At 43.2% G+C, this 24,057-nt stretch overlaps 1 protein-coding gene across 2 annotated transcripts; it reads left to right on the top strand.

Moving 5' to 3' along the window:
* Positions 1–4,088: 4,088 nt before the first annotated feature.
* Positions 4,089–23,354, top strand: LOC115165608 (kelch-like protein 21). Of its 2 annotated transcripts, none has more exons than XM_029718825.1 (5): positions 4,089–4,361; positions 17,716–18,826; positions 20,042–20,453; positions 22,407–22,479; positions 22,582–23,354. In XM_029718825.1, the coding sequence occupies exons 2-5, from the start codon at positions 17,767–17,769 to the stop codon at positions 22,900–22,902; spliced, it is 1,866 nt and encodes a 621-aa protein (XP_029574685.1). In that variant the 5' UTR covers positions 4,089–4,361; positions 17,716–17,766; the 3' UTR covers positions 22,903–23,354. The 2 variants fall into 2 exon arrangements, with proteins under 2 accessions (XP_029574685.1, XP_029574686.1); XM_029718826.1 differs by lacking the exon at positions 4,089–4,361 and adding an exon at positions 17,355–17,531.
* Positions 23,355–24,057: the final 703 nt, after the last annotated feature.

The following is a 24,057-nucleotide window of genomic DNA, read 5'->3' as shown; positions in this document are numbered from 1 at the left end:
GGATGCAAGGACTGACCATCCATAACACCAAAAGGTATAGTTTTAAGCATGTTTTGAGGCTATACAGTCTTATTTACAAACATTGGAGTAAAACAAGGTTATATGTTAGGTTCTGATGGGGTACAGCAGTTGAACTAAGCTCAAGAGGCATTTATTTATAAGTTATATTCTTTAAGAATCAATGGGTATGTATCATTAATTTATAAGTCCAAAAATGGATGTAGCAACTAATTAAGCCTTTTTCTAGATTAAAGAATGCATTTTCTTCGCTCATTATACTATTTTTGCTCACTTATGATTGAGTGGTAGTGGTACAAAGAATGCTCTGAATTTTAATCAGTTCTGTAAATTAAGCATAGAGGTCATGAATATCATATTGTTGTCCTTCATATGCTTAAAAAATCAAACTGAGTGACTAGTGAGGCCTATACACGCTATATTTCCTGATTCCTGAGATGTTTACAAAGAGGATTAGCTTTTGATTGACTATCAACGGTGTCTATCAGTATCAAAACATTAACCATTCATTAAATTGTGATGTGATCCTAATTGAGGATATGGTAATACAAATTGCTGTACTGATATCGTTCTGTCCACTAAAAACTATTAGGCCTTTGCATCAACCATCATACATCAAGACTAATCAAAAGACAAATCATACACCATACCACTAGCTACAGTAAAAAATAGACAGCTCATGCATCAGAATTAAGATTAAAATTGGGAAGTGGACAAGCCCGCATATATGCAAAGAAATTCAACCTAAATCAAGATAGGGTTGGATATGCCTTCAAGCAGAGCTTTTATCTGAGTAAATATTTATTTCCAAGCTGGGCCCTGGCTGGGAGAAAGCCATGATAATGAGGCCTGGTTTAGTTGCAGTCCAGGCATTCATTACACAATGTGTGCGGGGGGGATTTTATAAGGAAACATTTGTCGAAATACTGTAGTTTCAATATTATTCATTTCCATGTCGGCTCTATGCCTGGAAATGCCCTTGTCTGGAGGAAATGATCCCAATTTCAAACTTTCGAAAAAAGTATTTAAAATTCTAACATATAATAATAATAATAATAATAGATAACAAATATTAAATGAAAAAAACGATCTTATATAGTTTCTTGTAACAGCCCTCTGTGACTTTAAATAATATTTCTCTCAAAACTGTGATTCCTAAAAGATTTGGCCAGAGATTTGGCCAACTCTCTCAGATTTGTCTAAAATCCTATATTAATCAGGAATGAGCAGGGTCAGCTATACCATCAGGACCCCTTATTCATGTCCTCACTACATGTAGTGCAACAAGACCACTCATGGTCTGTAAAGTTCTCTACTTTTGACAGATTTAAACAAACAATATTGAAATCACCATGGTCACAACTGTCAGCTCCATCTGCCTGATAGAATGTGAACTTTGGTTCAAATATGTTGCATTTTATTAGGTTTTAGAGTCATAAAGCAACTGACGAAAAACTAAAATTGCTACTGTGTAAAATATATTTAACCTTTATCTAACTTGGAAACAAATTCTTATTTACAATGATGGCCTATCCCCCCGGCCAAACCCTCCCCTAACCTGGACAACGCTGCGCCGCCCTATGGGACTCCCGATCACCAGTGGCGGTTCTAGACCATTTCCACTGGGGGGGCCAAGCTGTGGTCAGTTGTACTGTTAGAGGGGCCAGTTACATTAGACGTTATTGTTGTCATATCGTTTTCTTCACTGCATTGCAGGCATTAGCAGGCAAAAGACCATGTTCATAATCATCATCGTTGCCACTGTCTAATAACGGATGTAAAAATAGAATGATAGCAAAAATTAGTTATGTAAAAATTATTTCATACTCCACATTTAGGGGAGCCACAAGGGGGTCCAAAATTGTTGTCACAGGGGCACCCCCCAGAACCGCTAGTGCCGATCACGGCCGGCTGTGACACAGCCTAGGAACAAACCAGGGTCTGTAGTGATGCCTCTAGCACTGCAATGCAGTGCCTTAGACTGCTGCGCCACTCAGGAGGCCTATAACACTTGACATTTTTTTTAAAATGCTATTTTTGTCTACTCCGCAAAACATCAGCTTCGTCAGAGTACTGAAATATCTGATAGAATGGTTATGTTCTTATTGGGGATTTGGAAATTAATCACTTTACATATTTTACAAATGTTTGTGTTGAACTTTTATTTTTAGAGGCAAATGTCTGTTTTGAGTATCTGTCGTCAACTCCGTCACTGGATTATGCATTCCATAAGCATTATAGTGAGACAGTAAGACAAGTATTCTCTCTCTCCTCTCACCTGTGACAATGGTGCTAACGTTACCCTTCCTGGTCCTCAGTGTTCCTGTATACACTATAATCCCATAGTGACATAACCCCGTGTCAGTGTGTCCCTAGTAAAGTAAGTTGAAACATCCCTAGACAGATAAAATATACACACTTTAATCAAAGCTTGATGATGAGTTGGTTATTTGAATCAGCTGTGTAGTGCTATGCCCCCCAAAAAACATCCACCCAGGTGGGGCCCCAGGACCGAGTTTGGGAAACCCTGGAATAGAGCAACACGGGATGGCAGCAGGCTGACAAATAGGGCTATCTGTTTATTGTCACGATACCATTACTTTGCCAGAGTGAAGGAGAGCACTCCGATAAAATAAAATATCAACGTTACAAAAGCCTAAGTAAATGTTGACAATTAATGAGTGCAATAGCGTTTAATAAGCAACAGATTTTGTCAATAATAACAAATAGCCCACAATTTCATGATGCGGAATAAAGCAACAGCATGAAGACACAACACTATATAAAAAATAATTGTCAAGGAAACATATGGTAAAATGTTCAAGAACATACTGTTTAGACAGATATTTTTCCAATTCCCAGTGGTTTCAAATAACAAGTTCTTGCTACATTGTAACTACATTGTAACAAATTGTAGACTGGTCTCATAAACTAGACATAACAAATTAAATGTAAATCTAGGACACTCAAATTAGTGTCCTCATTATATAGAAGGTTAATTAAGGCAAAAATGAAAGAAGGGGGTTGGTTGGGTTGAGTGGGTGCATAATGGTCTAGCAACCAAAAGGTCGCGTGTTCAAATCTCATCACGGATAACTTTAGCATTTTAGCTCATTTGTAACTACGTACTACTTTTTAACTGTTTTGCAACTATTTAGCATGTTAGCTAACCCTTCTCCTAACCCCAGTCCTAACCATTTTAGCTAATCCTTTCCTTAACATTAACCCCTAAAGCTAACATTAGCCCGCTAGCTAGCGTTAGCATTAGACACCTAACCACCTAGCTAACGCTAGCCACAACAAATTGGATTTTGTAACATATCATACGTTTTGCAAATTTTGAACATATTGTACATTTAGCAAATTCAGAACATATCATACAAATTGTAATCCAAATTCATAACATAGTGTAATGACCCTGGGTTTATAAGCGCAGATATCGACTCTTGAGCATGCTTTTGCGGCACAGTCGATAGCGCGCTGGACTTCGGGCTAGAAGGTCGAGAGTTCGAGACCTGCTCCCTGCCTGTTTCATTACATTGGTGTCAGAAGTGATCGGACCTTGCATCCACGACAGTGTGTGTGCTTGGCCGGTGAGCGCATTCCTACAAGACGTTGAGTCGCAAGTCGAGGATGCACTCTTTAAAAGGAGGGAGTACAGTAACGACCCTGGGTTTATAAGCGCGGATATCGACTCTGCCACTTGAGCATGTTTTTGCTGCACAGTCAATAGCGCGCTGGACTTTGGGCTAGAAGGTCGAGGGTTCGAGACCTTCTCCCTGCTGTTTCATTACAATACCATACGAAATGGATGATGGACATCCACAAATTAACACATACCATATGAAATGTAACATATCATGTTAATTGGAGTATATCGGAGTGCCACAGCGGTCTAAGGCACCGCATCTCAGTGCAAGAGGCTTCACTATGGAACCTGGTTCGAATCCAGGCTGTATCACATCTGGCCGTGATTGGGAGTCCCATAGAGCAGTGCACAATTAGCCCAGGTCGTCGGGTTTGCTCGGCGTAGGCCGTCATTGTAAATAAGAATTTGTTCTTATCCGACTTGGCTAGTTAAAAAAATATACCCGATTTACTTACAGAATAATACGAAATTATCTGAGACCACGTTGAAAGTTGTGAACGTCACACTGTGTCAACTACTGTATCCAATGAGGAGCATTTAGAGGCTATACCGATTCTTCACACGACGCGGAATCATGACGCAGATGACTGGAGAAGAGAAGCAACATCAACGTTTATTTTCAGATACGAAATGTGAACAACTTTTAAGCGTTTAAAACTATAACCCGTTCGTTGACTAGAATACGTTATATTTCGTAAGTATATTTACCTAATAAGTGATATGTTTTATGTCTGCGAAGATTTTTCGTCGGTGGAAAGGATATATACAGGATACAGGATATATACAGTTGTGATTGGACAGTAGGCATGTCTGATATAAAATAATAACTGAGTTCTGCATGTTAGTCTCTTTGTTTCTACCAGATATTGCTGCTCGTGTATCTACTTAGACACACCCGTCAATACATAATAGTTTTCCTTGTTGATAATTAAACGAATCTAAAGAAGAATAGACCTACTGTACTGACAGACACAAAAAATAGATTAATGGTATTTACGATAATGTAGCTATGTGGATTTTTTTCATTATCATAAATTCAAGCGATTACAGTGCTCATGGGCACAACTATGTTTTACTGTGGATTTGGGTTGGTGGACAAGAACGTAAACAATGAAATGAAAGCAGTATGTTTGTTGCAGGTAGTTGTAGATATATGTCCCTAACTGTGGACGTTATTCTTATCCATCGGCGTTATGGAAAAGTACATTCAAGTTATACGTTGGTGTGAGCAAAGACAATGTGCCCATCTGTCAGCATACCAGGCTTTGTCCTCCACCTCCAACGGTGTTACTCTTATCTAAGTAGATCCACATGCAGGGATCAAACTCTTCTCTCCAGATGGAATGTGACCAGTGGTTGACTAGCCTGCCTTTTTATGGCCAAACCAGGCTGCATGGGGATCAGCTATGGAGAACCCGGAGCTTAAGCTCACTCCACTCAGTTGGTTCTCATGGCCCCTGGTATGCAGGCCCTGTAGCAGCTGTGTTGTCATGGACATTTGCCTACCAGGTGCAATATTAGCCTGGTCCCAGATTTGTGATGTCTTGCCTAATCATATTTTCATTTATTTTTTAACCATTATTTAACTAGGCATGTCAGTTAAGAACAAATTCTTATTTTCAATGACAGCCTAGGAACAGTGGGGTTAACTGCCTTGTTCAGGGGCAGAACCTCAGATTTTTGCAACCTTTCAGTTACAAGTCCAACGCTCTAACCACCAGACTATCTGCCGACCATAAGAGTTGGCAAAAGAGATAGTGATGCACCGATATGACATTTTTGGCCGATACCGATATCCAATATTTAACATTTTAGTGGCCTTTTAAGCATTATAGTACAGTTAAATAGTTAACACACACATGGATGCAGCGGTCTAAGGCACTGCATCTCAGTGCAAGAGGCGTCACTAGTCCCTGGTTCGAATCCAGGCTGTATCACACCAGGCCGTGATTAGGAGTCCCATAGGGCGGCGCACAATTGGCCCAGCGTCGTCCAGGTTTGGCCGGGGTAGACCGTCATTGTAAATAAGAATTTGTTCTTAACTGACTTGCCTAGTTAAATAAAGTTTACACACACACACCACACTGACCAAAAAGTTATTTTGTTGGCATTTACCAGAGGTGGGACCAAGTCATTGTTTTATAAGTCACAAGTCTTGGCACTCAAGTCCCAAGTCAAGACAGGCAAGTCTGAGTCAAGTCTCAAGTCAAGACCGTCAAGTATCAAGTCAAGTCTCAAGTCCTAAACTTTGAGTCTCGAGTCCTAAACAAGTCATAATGTGCTCTATACCAACTGTAATACCATTTCATATTTTTAACAAGAGTAATAGTTAGTATATTACATTTACGTAAATCATGAATGCTTTTAAAAATATCTATATATTTATTAATTTCCAAATAAAAATATTTCCATGGAAATACATACCCATGTATTTCCATGGAAATATGTTTATTTGGAAAGTAATAAATATATAGATATTTATAAAAGCATTCATGAGAAAGACCCCCCCCCCAATAGTGATTGACGATCGCTATGGGGCGCAATCAGGCGATGTAGGCTTGTACATAATCGCCCAACCTTAACACACACACACTCTCTCTCTCTGTGTGCTTACAGTAGGCTAACGTATGTCAATGGTTTTAGGAACAGCAGTAACATGAGGCAGGATTTAGGGTACCAACTGCCTAGCCAATTGTAGCTCAATCTTGGGTGCAATGATCACATTCCCGCACTGACTGACTGTGTGGAGGCTCATTGATTTAACGTTATGTTAGCCTACATGATACACTAGTAAAGTAATACAAAATATATAGCTGTCGGCTATATTAACCACGACTTACCATTCTTTGTGCAGCTTCAAATGTCAAACAAAGTTGGAAATTGTGCACCTCCGTCTATAATTTTCTTCCTGCATGTTTTGCAAGTTGCAATCCGTTTTGTGTTGATACAGCGTCGTCTTGATATCCTAAAATAATAATTTTGGGGATCATCTTTCCAAGGACTCCATCTGAATTCACCCACTGACGTTCTTCTGCACTGCCACGCACAACTTTTTCTCAGTTGGCACAATTTGATTGGCTGCTGTCTGATTCAAACTGTAATCTGTTAAATGAAGAGTTGATGTGCTGCACACTTTTTTTTAATAGCATTATTTTTAATATTTGGACTTGGGGAGGGTATCAAGTCAGGTCGAGTCATAGGGGTCAAGTCCAAGTCAAGTCACGAGTCATTGGTGTTAAAGTCAAAGTCGAGTTGTAAGTCATCATATTTGTGACTCGAGTCTGACTCGAGTCCAAGTCATGTGACTCGAGTCCACACCTCTGGCATTTACGTATGTCCCCATTACCAGTAAAACATAATCAAAACCTATTTCTTTCACTTACTTGCTGTGCTGTTTCGTTGTTCATTTGTTCAGTCGTTTCATTCTCAACCAGGATTTCTATGGAACGCTGTTTGGGTCTTTGCATGTCAAAAAAGATACAGTGTCAAATAACACTATTTGACGTGTCAAATAAGCTTGTTGACCAATCAGGACCTGAATATGACTGCACGTCACATAATAATTTAATGCGTTCATACATTTTATGTAGTTATTACACATTGATTACACAATCACTCGTATTTTCGTATGTCACAACGATTCATCGATACGTATGCTATGATGCTGATAAAGTTGTCTAGCACATCTACAGTGCTGGTCATAAAAAAGCTATAGTTAACTCATGGATGCAAACAATGTTCTTCCCCAAAAACATAGCAAAATGACATAATCTGTTTCAGTAGCTATAGTTAGCGAGCTAACTATATAGCTAGGTGTCATCATCTAAAATAAGCCTTATTTATAAGACAGTTCTTACTTGATTAATGATGGTCGGACCCATCTATGTGAAGCTAGCCACAATAAGGATTAGCCACAATAATGGACTTTGCAGTTAGCCTTCAAAATAAGAGTATGTAATTGACAGTGATGCAACTTAATACAAATAGTAGAATTATGCCATAATTGAATAGATCATGCTAAACGAGGTTGGAATGTTGTTATATAAAATTAACAAAAGACAATTTGTTCATTGACAAAAATCTGTTGAAATCCCAGTGGATATACTTTAGAATTGCATTGGGGGCATACTTATTTCACTGTACAGCCTTACCAATGGATTGGGGATCAATGACATGGGGTATCAGTCTACTCAGTGACACCCAGAGAACATTAGCGTCGTAGCTCTTATTGCAGGAATCTGAAACAACTGTGAATTGAGCCACATTTATTGTCAACCTATGTGTATTGAACACTATTCCAGAGGAAAAACAATGCTGCGTGGATTTTTTGGAGTCTGATAGCTCTGAGGAGGACATTGGGAAAAACTATTTTGGGTATTGAGTAGACTGATACCCCATTTCATTGATCCCCAATCCTTAGGTAAAATTGTACAGTGCAATATGAATGTCAGTACACACAATAGGCTGACTGGGGAGGGGATTTCACAGTCACAATCTCGTGATAAGAGCTACATGGCTAATATTTGCATAAACTCTTCACAGTTGTGTTCTGTGGGCATCACCGAGTAGACTGATACCCCATTTCATTGCTTCACATTCCAACCTTGTTTAACATTATCTAGTCTAAATATGGCATGATTCCACCAAATGTAACCTTCTGCATCACTTTCAAATAGGTACTTTTATTTTGAAGGCAAACCGCAAATTCCACTATTGTGCCTACTCCTTATTGTGGCTAACTTCACAACACAAAACCCGGTCCGGTACATCTATATCTTTTTTTTGGGGGGGGGGGGTTAGAAGGATTACTTTATCCTATCCCAGGTATTCCTTAAAGAGGTGGGGTTTCAGGTGTCTCCGGAAGGTGGTGATTGACTCCGCTGTCCTGGCGTCGTGAGGGAGCTTGTTCCACCATTGGGGTGCCAGAGCAGCGAACAGTTTTGACTGGGCTGAGCGGGAACTGTGCTTCCGCAGAGGTAGGGAGGCGAGCAGGCCAGAGGTGGATGAACGCAGTGCCCTTCTTTGGGTGTAGGGACTGATCAGAGCCTGAAGGTACGGAGGTGCCGTTCCCCTCACAGCTCCGTAGGCAAGCACCATGGTCTTGTAGCAGATGCGAGCTTCAACTGGAAGCCAGTGGAGTGTGCGGAGGAGCGGGGTGATGTGAGAGAACTTGGGAAGGTTGAACACCAGACGGGCTGCGGCATTCTGGATGAGTTGTAGGGGTTTAATGGCACAGGCAGGGAGCCCCGCCAGCAGCGCGTTGCAGTAATCAAGACGGGAGATGACAAGTGCCTGGATTAGGACCTGCGCCGCTTCCTGTGTAAGGCAGGGTCGTACTCTGCGAATGTTGTAGAGCATGAACCTACAGGATCGGGTCACTGCCTTGATGTTAGCGGAGAACGACAGGGTGTTGTCCAGGGTCACGCCAAGGCTCTTAGCACTCTGGGAGAAGGACACAATGGAGTTGTCAACCGTGATTGTGAGATCATGGAACGGGCAGGCCTTCCCCGGGAGGAAGAGCAGCTCCGTCTTGCCGAGGTTCAGCTTGAGGTGGTGATCCGTAATCCACACTGATATGTCTGCCAGACATGCAGAGATGCGATTTGCCACCTGGTTATCAGAAGGGGGAAAGGAGAAGATGAATTGTGTGTCGTCTGCGTAGCAATGATAGGAGAGACCATGTGAGGATATGACAGAGCCAAGTGACTTGGTGTACAGCGAGAATAGGAGAGGGCCTGGAACTGAGCCCTGGGGGACACCAGTGGGGAGAGCACGTGGTGCGGAGACGGATTCTCGCCACGCCACCTGGTAGGAGCGACCTGTCAGGTAGGACGCAATCCAAGAGTGAGCCGCGCCGGAGATGCCCAAATCGGAGAGGGTGGAGAGGAGGATCTGATGGTTCACAGTATCAAAGGCAGCAGATAGGTCTAGAAGGATGAGAGTAGAGGAGAGAGAGTTAGCTTTAGCAGTGAGGAGAGCCTCCATCACACAGAGAAGAGCAGTCTCAGTTGAATGACCAGTCTTGAAACCAGACTGATTTGGATCAAGAAGGTCATTCTGAGAGAGATAGCAAGAGAGCTGGCCAAGGACAGCACGCTCAAGAGTTTTGGAGAGAATAGAAAGAAGGGATACTGGTCTGTAGTTGTTGATATCAGAGGGATCGAGTGTAGGTTTTTTGAGAAGGGGTGCAACTCTCGCTCTCTTGAAGACGGAAGGGACGTAGCCAGCGGTCAAGGATGAGTTGATGAGCGAGGTAGGGGAGAAGGTCTCCGGAAATGGTCTGGAGAAGAGAGGAGGGGATAGGGTCAAGCGGGCAGGTTGTTGGGCGGCCGGCCGTCACAAGTCGCAAGATTTCATCTGGAGAGAGAGGGGAGAAAGAGGTCAAAGCATAGGGTAGGGCAATGTGAGCAGGACCAGCGGTGTCGTTTGACTTAACAAACGAGGATCGAATGTCGTCAACCTTCTTTTCAAAATGGTTGACAAAGTCATCCGCAGAGAGGGAGGAGGGGGGGAGGGGGAGGAGGATTCAGGAGGGAGGAGAAGGTGGCAAAGAGCTTCCTAGGGTTAGAGGCAGATGCTTGGAATTTAGAGTGGTAGAAAGTGGCTTTAGCAGCAGAAACAGAGGAAGAAAATGTCAAATGTAGAGAGGAGGGAGAGAAAAGATGCCAGGACCGCAGGGAGGCTAGTTTTCCTCCATTTCCGCTCGGCTGCCCGGAGCCCTGTTCTGTGAGCTCGCAATGAGTCGTCAAGCCACGGAGCAGGAGGGGAGGACCGAGCCAGCCGGGAGGATAGGGGACATAGAGAGTCAAAGGATGCAGAAAGGGAGGAGAGGAGGGTTGAGGAAGCAGAATCAGGAGATTGGTTGGAGAAGGATTGAGCAGAGGGAAGAGATGATAGGATGGAAGAGGAGAGAGAGAGCGAAGGTTGCGACGGTGCAATACCATCTGAGTAGGGGCAGAGTGAGTAGTGTTGGAGGAGAGCGAGAGGGAAAAGGATACAAGGTAGTGGTCGGAGACTTGGAGGGGAGTTGCAGTGAGATTAGTAGATGAAGATGAAGGTAGCTGGCTGCTTATAACTTTAGCTTTGGGCAACAGGGTTAAGTAGCTGGCTAGCTATTTATTTTCCTGAACTGAAGTGCAATTTCAATAGGCGAAAAACAAGTGGCTAGCTAGCTAATACCTACTCACAAGGATTCCTAAATCATTGCTAAGAATAATGAAAATAACTGCAGTTTATGCTGGTCATTGTTTTCAGACTGGTTGTATTGGTGCTAGCTAGGTACCCAGAAGTTGCGGTTTAACAAATAATGTTTTATTACCAACGAGGTATTGTAAACACATCGTTCCTGGCCGGTGTTTGCTTGTGTGCAGACTTTTTTGTACAGCTTTGACAGTGCTAGTAGTGGTGGCACTTGGCTTGCACGTGCAAATTCAGAACATACAACATTCTATAATAGAACTGTGTTATTGACGTGTGAAATTAAAAACATATTTAACAGGTTAAAACCTGTTGGGGCTAGGGGGTAGCATTGAACCCTGAGATGGGATTGCTAGCAAGGCTGGAAATTCAAAACATCAAAAATCTAATAATTTCAATTTCTCAAACAATCAACTATTTTACACCATTTAAAAGATAAACATCTCCTTAATCTAACCACATTGTTCGATTTTCAAAGAGGCTTTACGGCAAAAGCATAAAGTTAGATTATGTTAGGACAGTACATAGCCAAAAAAGTACAAACATCCATTTTCAATTCAAGGTCAGGCATCACCAAAAGCAGAAACCAGCTAAAATTATGCACTAACCTTTGACAATCTCCATCAGATGACACTCCTAGGACATTATGTTATACAATACATGCATTTTTTGTTCCATCAAGTTCATATTTATATCCAAAAACAGCATTTACAGTCGCGGTGAAATTCAGAATTTTTTTCGCCTCAAATGCTTCCTTGAATTCAGCGTTACAATTTACAAAATTACTATTCGAAAACATTGGTAAATTATAATATTGTCATTCAAAGAATAATATATTATCATCTCGTAAATGCTACCGCATTGCCAGATCTCAAAATAACTTTACTGGGAAATCACATTTTGCAATAAACGGGGTACAATGCTAAGAACAATAGGCTAGGCTATACAGTTAGCATCATCTAATATCGATAATGAAATTGTTAATATCCCCTTATCTTTGATTATCTCCATCAGAAGGCACTTCCAGGAATCTCAGGTCCAGAACAAATGTGGTTTCTTTCGACAAAGTTCATAATTGATGTCCAAATAACTCCAAGTTGTTCCATGTTGTTAGCGCTTCGGTAGGCTACTAAAAAGTAGGGGGGGTGGGAAGTCACGACGTAAAAGTAACAAAAAATAATCTATTTACGTTTGTTCAAACATGTCAAACGTTGTTTAGCATCAATCTTTAGAGCCATTTTTAACGTGAAACATCAGTAATGTTTCAACCCGACCTCTCCTGTGTCTTGAAGAACGTTTTTGAAAAATGTCTCGCCTGACACGAACTCAAATGATTGCGCAGGTGCGGGCAATAATGAAGTGACGACATCCCAGGGAGGTCAACTTCTCTTCCTTGTCATCCGGTCTCTGTTCATCATAGACGCTTCAAACAACTTTATAAAGATCGTTGACATCTAGTGGAAGCCGTAGGAAGTGCGAAATGAATCCTTTCTCACTGTGTTATCTATTAACAATGACTCAAAAAAAATAGTACAGCCACAAAATTCACAAAAGGTTTTTGCCTGCCATATGAGTTTTGTTATACTTACAGACACCATTCAAACAGTTTTAGAAAATTCAGTGTTCTCTATCCAAATCTGGTAATAATATGCATATCCTAGCTTCTGAGTTGGTGTAGGAGGCTGTTGGGGCTAGGGGGCAGTATTGAGAATTTTGAAAAAAATATGTGCCCATTTTTAACTGCCTCCTACAAATAAATAGTGTTATTTGATGCGTCAAATAGTGTTATTTGATGTGTATCTTTTTTGGCATGCAAAGACCCAAACGGCGTTCCATAGTATGTATGTCGTGAAGCTAATAGCAGTGACGCTATTACTGTGTTCCTGTGTAACTCCAGTAGTGCAACATCTGAAAAATAGTACACTTGGTAGTGTGTACCGTGCTCAACCAGTCGGCGAAAGCCAACATCAACCACGATAGAGAACGGTTGATTGTCAAGGGCAATGAATTCCATTATCTTGGCGTTAATGTATTTCGCCTTTGAGTTGTCTCACTAAAATGTTCTTACTCTGTCAAATGACTGCTCGACTTGTTGACTGCTCCCCACTGCAGACATTGTGGGCTAGGTTAGGAATGCTGTGTTGCGCGTGTAGCGCAACATTTTACGTGGCGTCATTACGTCATGTACCTACGTTATATAGGTATGTTATATAGGTATGCACGTCAGCTTTGACACCGGTTTTGCACATCGGCGTTAAACTAGACATCAGGCTTTTCAGAATGCATCATGGGTTTTTAAACACTGTTCTTTCTTTTTAATGGGTCTTTGTGTCTGTGGAAGCTCATTTTGAGTGGTGACTAGGCACTTTATGGAGCCATGGTTTTGGTTTTGAACCGAGAGTAATTAGATAAATGGTGTTGCTAAGTTGGTATTTACCATGTCCTATCAGCAGGGGTCAACAGATGTTGTTGTTTTGGCGGAATAGTCTAGTAGAAGGACCTGTTCTAAGCAAAACGTTTCAGTCTGGTTTTGATTTTCTCCATCCATGTACACAGAATAGGCTTAGCTTCCAAATAAACATTCCATAGCTGGATTTGAGAACTTTCTGAAACCACACTTAATAACATAATTAATATTTTGGCTGTAGGCTACACGTTCATGAAGAACAATCTAGCCTTCTTCTCTGGGAGCTTTTCATATCATTTGAGGACTTAAAAAACGTTTTGTTTACATTTACACCCTATAGCTTCAGCCATATTATAAAAATAACCTAAAGAAGACTTTCAGGCTGAAAGTGAGGCCTTGTTCTTCTATCTTCTTGAGAAACCACGTGGTGACATTTGCCTCTACTATCAACCTTACATTAATTTATGTCAAATAGTGTATTTAGAAGGAAATTATACCTAGCAACTCATATATTACCATTGTTACCAAGCTTAGCTCATCATCAGCCATTCCTCATTTCCACCCAAGACTGCTGTAAATAGTCCAGAAACTACTTATTTCCCTCATTAAAATGCAAATCAATTTATAACATTTTTTACATGCGTTTTTCTCGATATTTTTGTTGTTATTCTGTCTCTCACTGTTCAAATAAACCTACCATTAAAATTATAGACTGATCCTTTCTTTATCAGTGGACAAACGTACAAAATCAGCAGGGAATCAAATACTTTTTTCCCCCACTGTACGAGCCCCTAACTAACAATGCAGTTAAAAAAAATATGAGTAAGAATAAGAAATAAAAGTAACAAGTAATTAAAGAGCAGCAGTAAAATAACAATAGCAAGACTATACACGGGGGGTACCGGTACAGAGTCAATGTGCGGGGGCACCGGTTAGTTGAGGTAATATGTACATGCAGGTAGAGTTATTAAAGTGACTATGCGTAGATGATAACAACAGAGTAGCAGCGGTGTAAAAGGGGGGGGACACCAAGGAACTTGAAGATCACAACCTGTTCCACTACAGCCCCGTCAATGAGAATGGGGGAGTGCTCAGTCCTCTTTTTCCTGTAGTCCACAATCATCTCCTTTGTCTTGATCACGTTGAGGGAGAGGTTGTTGTCCTGGCACCACATGGCCAGGTCTCTGACCTCCTCCCTATAGGCTGTCTTGTCATTGTTCAGGCCTACCACTGTTGTGTCATCGGCAAACTTAGTGATGGTGTTGGAGTAGTGCCTGGCCGTGCAATCATGAGTGAACAAGAAGTACAGGAGGGGACTGAGCACGCACCCCTTAGGGGCCCCTGTGTTGAGGATCAGCGTGACGGATGTGTTGTTACCTACCCTTACCACCTGGGGGTGACCCGTTAGGAAGTCCAGGATCCAGTTGCAGAGGGAGGTGTTTAGTCCCAGGGTCCTTAGCTTATTGATGAGCTTTGAGGGCACTATGGTGTTGAACGTTGAATAGCATTCTCACATAGGTGTTCCTTTTGTCCAGGCGGGAAAGGGCAGTGTGGAGGGGAATAGAGATTGCATCATCTGTGGATCTGTTAGTGTGGTATGCAAATTGGAGTGGGTCTAGGGTTTCTGGGATAATGGCGTTGATGTGAGCCATGACCAGCCTTTCAAAGCACGTCATGGCTACAGACGTGAGTGCTACGGGTCAGTAGTCATTTAGGCATGTTACCTTAGTGTTCTTGGGCACAGGGACTATGGTGGTCTGCTAAAAACATGTTGGTATTACAGTCTCGGACAGGGAGAGGTTGAAAATGTCAGTGAAGAAACTTGCCAGTTCGTCAGCGCATGCTCGCAGTACACGTCCTGGTAATCCGTCTGGCCCTGTTGCCTTGTGAATGTTGCCCTGTTTAAAGGTCTTACTCACATCGGCTGCGGAGAGCATGATCACACAGTCTTCCGGAACAGCTGGTGCTCTCATGCATGTTTCAGTGTTATATGCCTCGAAGCGAGCATAGAAGTAGTTTAGCTCATTTGGTAGGCTCGTGTCACTGGGCAGCTCTCGGCTGTGCTTCCCTTTGTAGTCTATAATGGTTTGCAAGCCCTTCCACATCCGACGAGCGTCAGAGCTGGTGTAGTACGATTAAATCTTAGTCCTGTATTGACACTTTGCCTGTTTGATGGTTCGTCGGAGAGCATTGCGGGATTTCTTATAAGCTTCTGGGTTAGAGTCCTGCTCCTTGAAAGCGGCAGCTCTAGCCTTTAGCTCAGTGTGGATGTTGCCTGTAATCCATGGCTTCTGGATTGGGTATGTATGTACGGTCACTGTGGGGACGACGTCATCGATGCACTTATTGATGAAGCCAATGACTGATGTGGTGTACTCCTCAATGCCATCGGAGGAATCCCGGAACATATTCCAGTCTGTGCTAGCAAAACATCTGTTTGGGATGCTCTGTCTGGATCAACGTGTACGATAGCGTGTTCCAGTTCCCGCCAAAATCCAGCAACTTCACACAGCCATTGAAGAGGAGTGGGACAACGTTCCACAGGCCACAATCAATAGCCTGATCAACTCTATGGGAAGGAAATGTGCCGTTCTGCATTAGGCAAATGGTGGTCACACTAAATACTGACCGGTTTTCTGATTCACGCCCCTACCTTTTTTTTAAAGGTATCTGTGACAAACAGAAGCATATCTGTACTCCCGCTGATGTGAAATACATAGATTTGGGCCTAATCAATTTATTTCAATTGACTGATTTCCTTATATGAACTGTAACTAGGTAAAATCTTTGAAATTGTTGCATGTTGCGTTTATATTTTTCGTCAGTGTATGTTCTGGAGCCCTGACCATCCGCTCAAAAGCAAAAAATAAATTAAAGAATGATCCCTGCTTTCCCTGCGCTGTCCTTGGTGGGAGTTGGCTAATCGCTCACAGGGCTCTGTTTACCGACCAACGGCTGACTCCATTGTTGAATCCTGGTGTGGAATGTGAGCTGTCTGCTAGGCTGAGGCTCAATGCTCGTCAGCTTGTTGTTTTTTCTGCCGTAGAAGGCCAGGAGATAGATGGCTGCCTTGCCCTTCATGAAGCTTATCTCTGTAAAGACATACCTGTGTATTTTAAGAAGACATGAGTATCCCATAATCCCACCTGGAATCTTGTTGGACAGGAGCTCACTGGAACACATATGTTCTACTGCTTAAGCTCCTGTTCCTCTTATAGAATATTAGCTCAAACATATTGTGGAACTCCTTCACCTAAATATAAACAGTACCGGCAACCAACACGAGTACCAGCACCTATTTCAGTCAAAGTCAAGCCCTGCATGTAGCAATCCCAAAGTTTTTACTTGCCCTTCAGATGACTGGTTGTTGTTGAAGCGCCCCAATGTCATAACCTGTAGAATAACACTGATCAAAATCAGCTAATTCAAGTCTATGGCAGCCTTTGAAAATAAATGGCTTTTAGTGAGAAACCCAGGAGTTCTCTTTAAATTAGCCTTGCAAGAGTCATGACACATGCTGACAGTTTTTAAATCAGCTCCTAACACATTGTAACATTTAGTGACTGTGAGACTCTCTGCTCGTCAAGATGGGGGTAATTCTCTGTGTATGGCCTTATTACAGCAGCTGGTAATAACTTTTCAGTGAGAAACCAGGGAGCTCTCATTATATTGTGACATGACGCAGTGATTTATAGTGTTTAACCAGTTTTCAAATAACTAAGACTTTCTCTTCATCAAGTAGAGGTATTTCTTGTGTGTGGCCTGATTAAAACAGATGGTTGATTTAGTTTGTCAGTTGTTTTTAGGAAGCTGATTTGTGGGTATTATGAGTGCAGTGTTTCAGTCTGAGGTTGACTGTGAGCAGGCCAGAGGCAGCCTGGCAGGCTCTAGTTTGACGACTACCTCATGGGGGCGGATAGGAGGACGTACGGTAGGCAGACAGGTATATGAGAAGAGGGGGGAGTTGATGTGGGGTGTACCACCCCCCTCCATCCAATGGAAATGGACACTGCCTGTCAAAGTATATTTAGACCCACAGCACAGGCAAGCTCTTTCTTAAATACGGACAGGGAGCTGCTCATAGTCACTGGAGCTGTGCAATGTACAGTCTTACTTTCTAGAAGGCAGGCTACTGTTTGTTTATTGTGTTGTTTTACCACCTAGTACGCCCAGTAGGGCTCTTCAGTTAGGGGATCCTCACCATTGGCTTTACTGTAATTCAGCTGGTTGTTATTTGTATTGAAAATACCAGAGGTTTCTGTAAGTAGCTGAACCTGCTAATTCTTAACTCTGTTGAATACCTACACAGTGTTGCTCATTTAGTTGTTATTTTGGTTTGTAGGCTTCATATTTAGATTGTGTGGTACAGTGTTTGTGAATCAGTGAACCTGAACCCATTTAGAAGTGATTGTAACAGAAATGATAATGGTGTTTCTGTTTTCAGATGAACCCTGTCTTCTAAGTACAACCTGTTTGAGAGATCCAGACAAAAGAGATGGAGGGAGGAGTGATGGAGAGAGAAGTGATGTCTGAGAAGCCAGTCATGCAGACACAGCCATCCACATTGCCCTTCTTCGACACGGCCCACGCCTTCAACCTGCTCCGGGGGATCCACGAACTCCGCGCAGAGCGCAAGTTCTTTGATGTCACGCTCTGCGCCGAGGGCCGCGAGTTCCACTGCCACCGGACTGTGTTGGCCGCAGCCAGCACCTACTTCAGGGCCATGTTCGCCGGGACGCTGAGAGAGAGCGCCATGGACCGCGTGGTCCTTCACGAGGTGTCTGCTGAGCTACTGGGCCTGCTGGTGGACTTCTGTTATACAGGCCGAGTCACAGTCACCCAGGATAATGTAGACCTCCTGCTGAAGACAGCTGACCTGTTCCAGTTCCCCTCCGTTAAAGAGGCTTGCTGTGCCTTCTTGGAGCAGAGATTAGACGTCTCCAACTGCCTGGAGATCCAGGACTTTGCAGAGGCCTACGCCTGCCGTGATTTGGCCGTCAGCGCCCGCCGCTTCGTCCTCAAGAACATTGTGGACCTAGCCAAAGGCAAGGACTTTGAGCGGTTGCCCTGGAAGCGGCTGCTGGAGTTCGTGTCGGACGATGCGTTATGTGTGGACAAGGAGGAGACAGCCTATCAGATCGCGGTGCGCTGGGTCAAAGCAGACTTACAGAGGCGGCTCCACTACTGGCCCACGCTGCTGGAGCAGGTCAGACTACCCTTTGTACGTCGGTTCTATCTACTCGCCCACGTGGAAAGCGACCCCCTGGTTTACCTCTCCCCCTCCTGCCTGAGGATGGTGAGCGAGGCCCGGAGCTTCCAGTCTTGTGAGTACGACCGGCATGACAGACCCTGCCAACGCATGCGGCCGCGGCCCTCCACCGGCCTGGCTGAGATCCTGGTGGTGGTGGGCGGCTGTGACCAGGACTGTGACGAGCTGGTCACTGTGGACTGTTATAACCCTCAGACTGGACAGTGGCGCTACCTCGCTGAGTTCCCCGACCACCTGGGAGGGGGCTACAGTATGGCCGCCCTGGGCAATGATATGTATGTCACAGGTAGGTTGACAATGCTCATTATACACACTATTTATGTTGTTTGGTAACACATAACTATCAAGGTATATTTTATATTGGATTAATGAAGGGTAATTGGTAGTTTATAAATGTGAAAAGGTATAAAATGTATTGAATTTCACTGGATATAGCAGCATATAATCTTTCTTTATACTGTAGGTTAGGCTATATGTTTAAAACACAATCTACACCAGTGTGATGTGTTTATATCCAACGGACAGCAGTTTACATAAGTGGTTACTGTTGCTGTGTGATGTCTTAGTCACTGTTACCAGAATGCTCAGCTTTCCAGTCAGTGAATCTTATGAAATAGCAGGCAGGCAGTACGAGTTGAAATAAACCACAGCCAGCCACTCTGGCTATATGAGAGGGAGGAGCGTTGAGGTGAGCTAGCTAGGTGAGAGGAACATGGTGTCCTGCCAAGACTGCAGCAGTGGTTGGTGGGCTCACTGAGACACAGACCTGGGTTCAAATACTATTTGAAATATTTCATATACTTTGAGTGTGTATTTGAACGCGCCTAGAGATGGTCAGTTTTGACCATTTTAGGACGATCCTATTGGTTCATTAATTAAGCCAGGCTAGCTCAATCAAGCAATGATCACCTCTTTTAAATAGTACTTGAAACTAGGTCTCTCAAAGAGGCCATCATCATCAGCGAATGTCTTTCAGGATCAGGAAAAGAGTGTTTCCATTGAGAAAACATATCAGGCCCTCACACGCTGCCTGTAATTCTGGCAGGACAGTGATGGGGTTCATAAATCATTAGCAGTGCTCTCATACCTTACAGCAGTTGACTGCAGCACAGAGCACATGGATGGAAATGGGCTAGTGTTATGAAAGATGCAGTTGATTCAACGTCCTTATTGTCATTAAACCTACAAGGTGAAGCTACAGCTGCTAAACAGACATAGAATGAGTACAACACATGTCGAGGAAACTGAAAGAAGTATTGAAATTAAGATACATTATTCAGTTGCCAATTTATTCAGCATATAAAATGTGGCAAATATTCTTCCACATAAATGTCTGGTTGACCTATTGGTGATTTCCTCTGTGGTAGAACACCCAAGGGTGATGCATGGGTTTTCAATTAGCACCACTTTAGCTGTAACCTGACCACATGTGAAGAACAGCATGTCTTTTGTGGATCTCTTCCATCTCAAACACACCTCTCTCCTGTCCTTTGCACCCTAGGAGGATCTGACGGTTCTCGTCTCTATGACGGCGTTTGGCGCTACAACTCCAGCGTTAACGAGTGGACCGAGGTGTCGCCAATGCTCAAAGCCCGGGAGTACCACAGTTCCTGTGTCCTCAGAGGTCAGCTGTATGTGGTGGCGCCAGACAGCACGGAGCGCTACGACCACTCGCTGGACTGCTGGGAGGCCCTGCCCCCCATGCTGCACTCCATGGACAACTGCTCCACCACCACCTGTAGGGGGCGTCTTTACGCCATCGGCTCCATGACCACAACAGGGGAGGACAACATGGCCATACAGTGTTACGATGTGGACACCAACCGCTGGACCCTGGTCAACTGTGGCGAGCTGCCACCGTGGTCTTTCGCTCCCAAGACGGTCACTCTCAATGGGCTCATCTATTTTGTCAGGTGAGGAGAATATGGACAGGAATGTGGGACAGTGAAAAAGTATTTGAAAATTATTTTAAATCTAAATGGGATCAACTTTATAAAAGGTTGGATGAGATAGAAACTTGCTAAATAATGTGGAAGTACATAGAGGTCAATCCTTCTGTCCTAATGTTAAGGACAGCTGGTTTTACATTTAGTCATTTAGCAGACACTTATCCAGAGCGACTTACAGTATTTAGTGCAATGTGTTCGAGACCACCTTGCGAGACCGAATCAAGACCAAGACCGGGGCAAATCGAGTCCGAGTCAAGACAAGACAGAGTCAAGACCAGGACGGGGGCGAGACACAGTCAAGACCGGGACCAGAACAATTCGATTCCAATTTAAGACCACAGTAATAAGAGCTCAAAATGTACAGTATTTCTGTGTCAATATTTCAGAAGAACATATGGATTCTTTAGCCATTCAGAATGTTGAAAATTTGATTCTAAGGGCAAATAGAGAGCCACTAGAAATTATCACTAACCATGGTCTCGAAATAACAGATACAAATTCTAAATGTTACAATTTCCCCCGGCCTACCCTAGGCGAGTGCACAACTCTCAAATAATTTCCCCGTCTCCTCTTCTAGGGGAGCAAGGAAATTCCAAAGAGCGTGACAAGGTTTTAGGATATGTTTCAACAAAAGTAAAGGACAATAATGTTACGAGTGAAGTAGAAAGCCCAGGTTTTAATAGTCTATAAAATATAAAAATGTGTCATGAAAGGAGTGTGGATATCTGGCCTGGCAAAGCGGACTCATGTGCTGACTGAACGGGCTGATAATGAGTTTTTTCCTCCACTGGTCTTGGCTGGTCTCAGGAATAAATTACAAGTCCTCATTGTCTGAGACCGAGTAAAAATGTATCAAGACCAAGACATTTAATATGTGGTCTCGAGACTGGTCTCCAGTACTACAACACTGATTGAATGCATCAAATCAAATGTTATTTGTTACATGTGCCGAATACAACCTTACCGTGAAATGCTTACTTACAAACCCATAACCAACAATGCAGTACAAGAAAGAGTTAAGAAAATATTTACTAAATAAAGTAAAAAAAGAAAAAGTAACAATAAAATTACTTAACAATAACGGGGCTATATACAGGGGATACTGAGAATGTGCGGGGGTGCAGGTTAGTCGAGGTAGTTTGTACATGTAGGTTGGGGTAAAGTGACTATGCATAGATAATAAACAGCGAGTAGCAGCAGTGTAAAAACAAGGGAGGGTGGGGGTGTCAATGTAATTAGTCCGGGTGGACATTTGAATACTTGTTAAGCAGTCTTATAGCTGGGGGTAGAAGCTGTTAAGGAGCCTTTTGGACCTGGACTTGGCGCTCTTGTACCGCTTGCGGTGCAGTAGGAGAGAGAATAGTCTGACTTGGGTGACTGGAGTCTGACAATTCTTTGGGCATTCCTCTGACACCGCCGAGTATATAGGTCCTGGATGGCAGGAAGCTTGGCCCCAGTAATGTATTGGGCCGTATGCACTACCATACCATACCAGGAAGTGATGCTCTCGATGGTGCAGCAGTATAACTTTGCGGATCTGGGGACCCATGCCAAATCTTTTCAGTCTGAGGGGGAAAAGGTGTTGTCGTGCTTTCTTCACAACTGTCTTGGTGTGTTTGGACCATGATAGTTTGTTGGTGAAGTGGACACGAAGGAACTTGAAACTCTCGACACACTCTACTACAGCCCCGTCGATGATAATGGTGGCCTGTTCGGCCCTCCTGTTCCTATAGTCCACGATCAGCTCCTTTGTCACACTGCCAGGTCTCTGACCTCCTCCATATAGGCTGTCTCAGTTTGTTTCATAATTGTCCCGTGTGAATTGATTCCACGACCCTGGCATTGCAAGCGCCATGCTCTACAAACTGAGCCACAGGCTAGGCGTGACATTTCTCACTCTGGATTCTTGCTTTCTAGGGATGATTCGGCAGAGGTCGACATCTATAACCCTCAGAAGAATGAATGGGACAAGATCAGCCCCATGACACAGGTATGTGACACACAGGAGGTGCTAATGTTATGGCCTGCCACATTTTTCCCTCTGCCTTTACAATAGTATTTATATCAAAATATGTACTGTTTCCTTCTTCAGGTCCATGTAGGAGGCAGTGTGGCAGTCCTGGGTGGTCGTCTCTTCGTGTCTGGTGGCTATGACAACACATTTGAGCTGTCTGACATGGTGGAGGCCTACGACCCCTCCACCCATACCTGGACACCCGCAGGCCGCCTTCCCCAGCCCACCTTCTGGCATGGCAGTGTCAGCATCTTCCGCCAGCTCATGCCCGCCGTATCCAACGCTTTTGAACCCATCGACCTGCCCGAGGCTAACTCCATTCACCTGCACCGACACCAACGCAACCAGGCCATGCACAACCACAACCTCAACCAGAACCACGACGTCAACCCAGTGTAACACACTCCATGGACTAATGGGTCAGGGAATATCATACTGACCACTGTTTCAGCCATTTTAGGTTTACTGTGAAAACATTCATCTCATTATGATGCCACAGAACAAAAGGTGGAAAGACAGAGTGATCAAATGATCCTGCATGGATGTGATCACTATAGGACTGTAATTACATTACATTGTGCTTATGTGACTGAACATGTGTGCAATTTTGTGATCCCCATGTAATTCACTTGCCTACCACACTGTCATTGATCATGATCAATGGGCATATTATTGACTGGACTAATAGACTGGCTGGGTATGAAGGTCTCATGTTGGGGAAAGCACAATCTACCCATACATGGACATCTACAACAGGCAGTAGTGTATTATCTAGATTATGGTTATACAGTTGAAGTCTGAAGTTTACATATACCTTAGTCAAATACATTTAAACTCAGTTTTTCACAATTCCTGACATTTAATCCTTGTAAAAAATCCCTGTTTTAGGTCAGTTAGGATCACCACTTTATTTTAAGAATGTGAAATGTCAGAATAATAGTAGGGAGAATGATTTATTTCAGCTTTTATTTCTTTCATCACATTCCCAGTGGGTCAGAAGTTTACATACACTCAATTAGTATTTGGTAGCATTGCCTTTAAATTGTTTAACTTGGGTCAAACGTAGCCTTCCACAAGCTTCCTATAATAAGTTGGGTGAATTTTGGCCCATTCCGACTGACAGAAATTGTGTAACTGAGTCAAGTTTGTAGGCCTTCTTGCTCGCACACGCTTTTTCAATTCTGCCCACAAATTTTCTATGGGATTGAGGTCAGGGCTTTGTGATGGCCACTCCAATATCTTGACTTTGTTGTCCTTAAGCCATTTTGCCACAACTTTGGAAGTCTGCTTGGGGTCATTGTTCATTTGGAAGACCCATTTGCGACCAAGCTTGAACTTCCTGACTGATGTCTTGAGATGTTGCTTCAATATATCCACATAATTTTCCTGCCTCATGATGCCATCTATTTTGTGAAGTGCACCAGTCCCTCCTGCATCAAAGCACCCGCACAACATGATGCTGCCACCCTCGTGTTTCACGGTTGGGATGGTGTTCTTCGGCTTGCAAGTATCCTCCTTTTTCCTCCAAACATAACGATGGTCATTATGGTCAAA

Source organism: Salmo trutta, chromosome 28 (assembly GCF_901001165.1).
Source record: "Salmo trutta chromosome 28, fSalTru1.1, whole genome shotgun sequence".
NCBI lineage: Eukaryota > Metazoa > Chordata > Actinopteri > Salmoniformes > Salmonidae > Salmo > Salmo trutta.
Note: the sequence above shows the minus strand (reverse complement) of the source record. Positions and strands in the feature narration are given on the sequence as shown.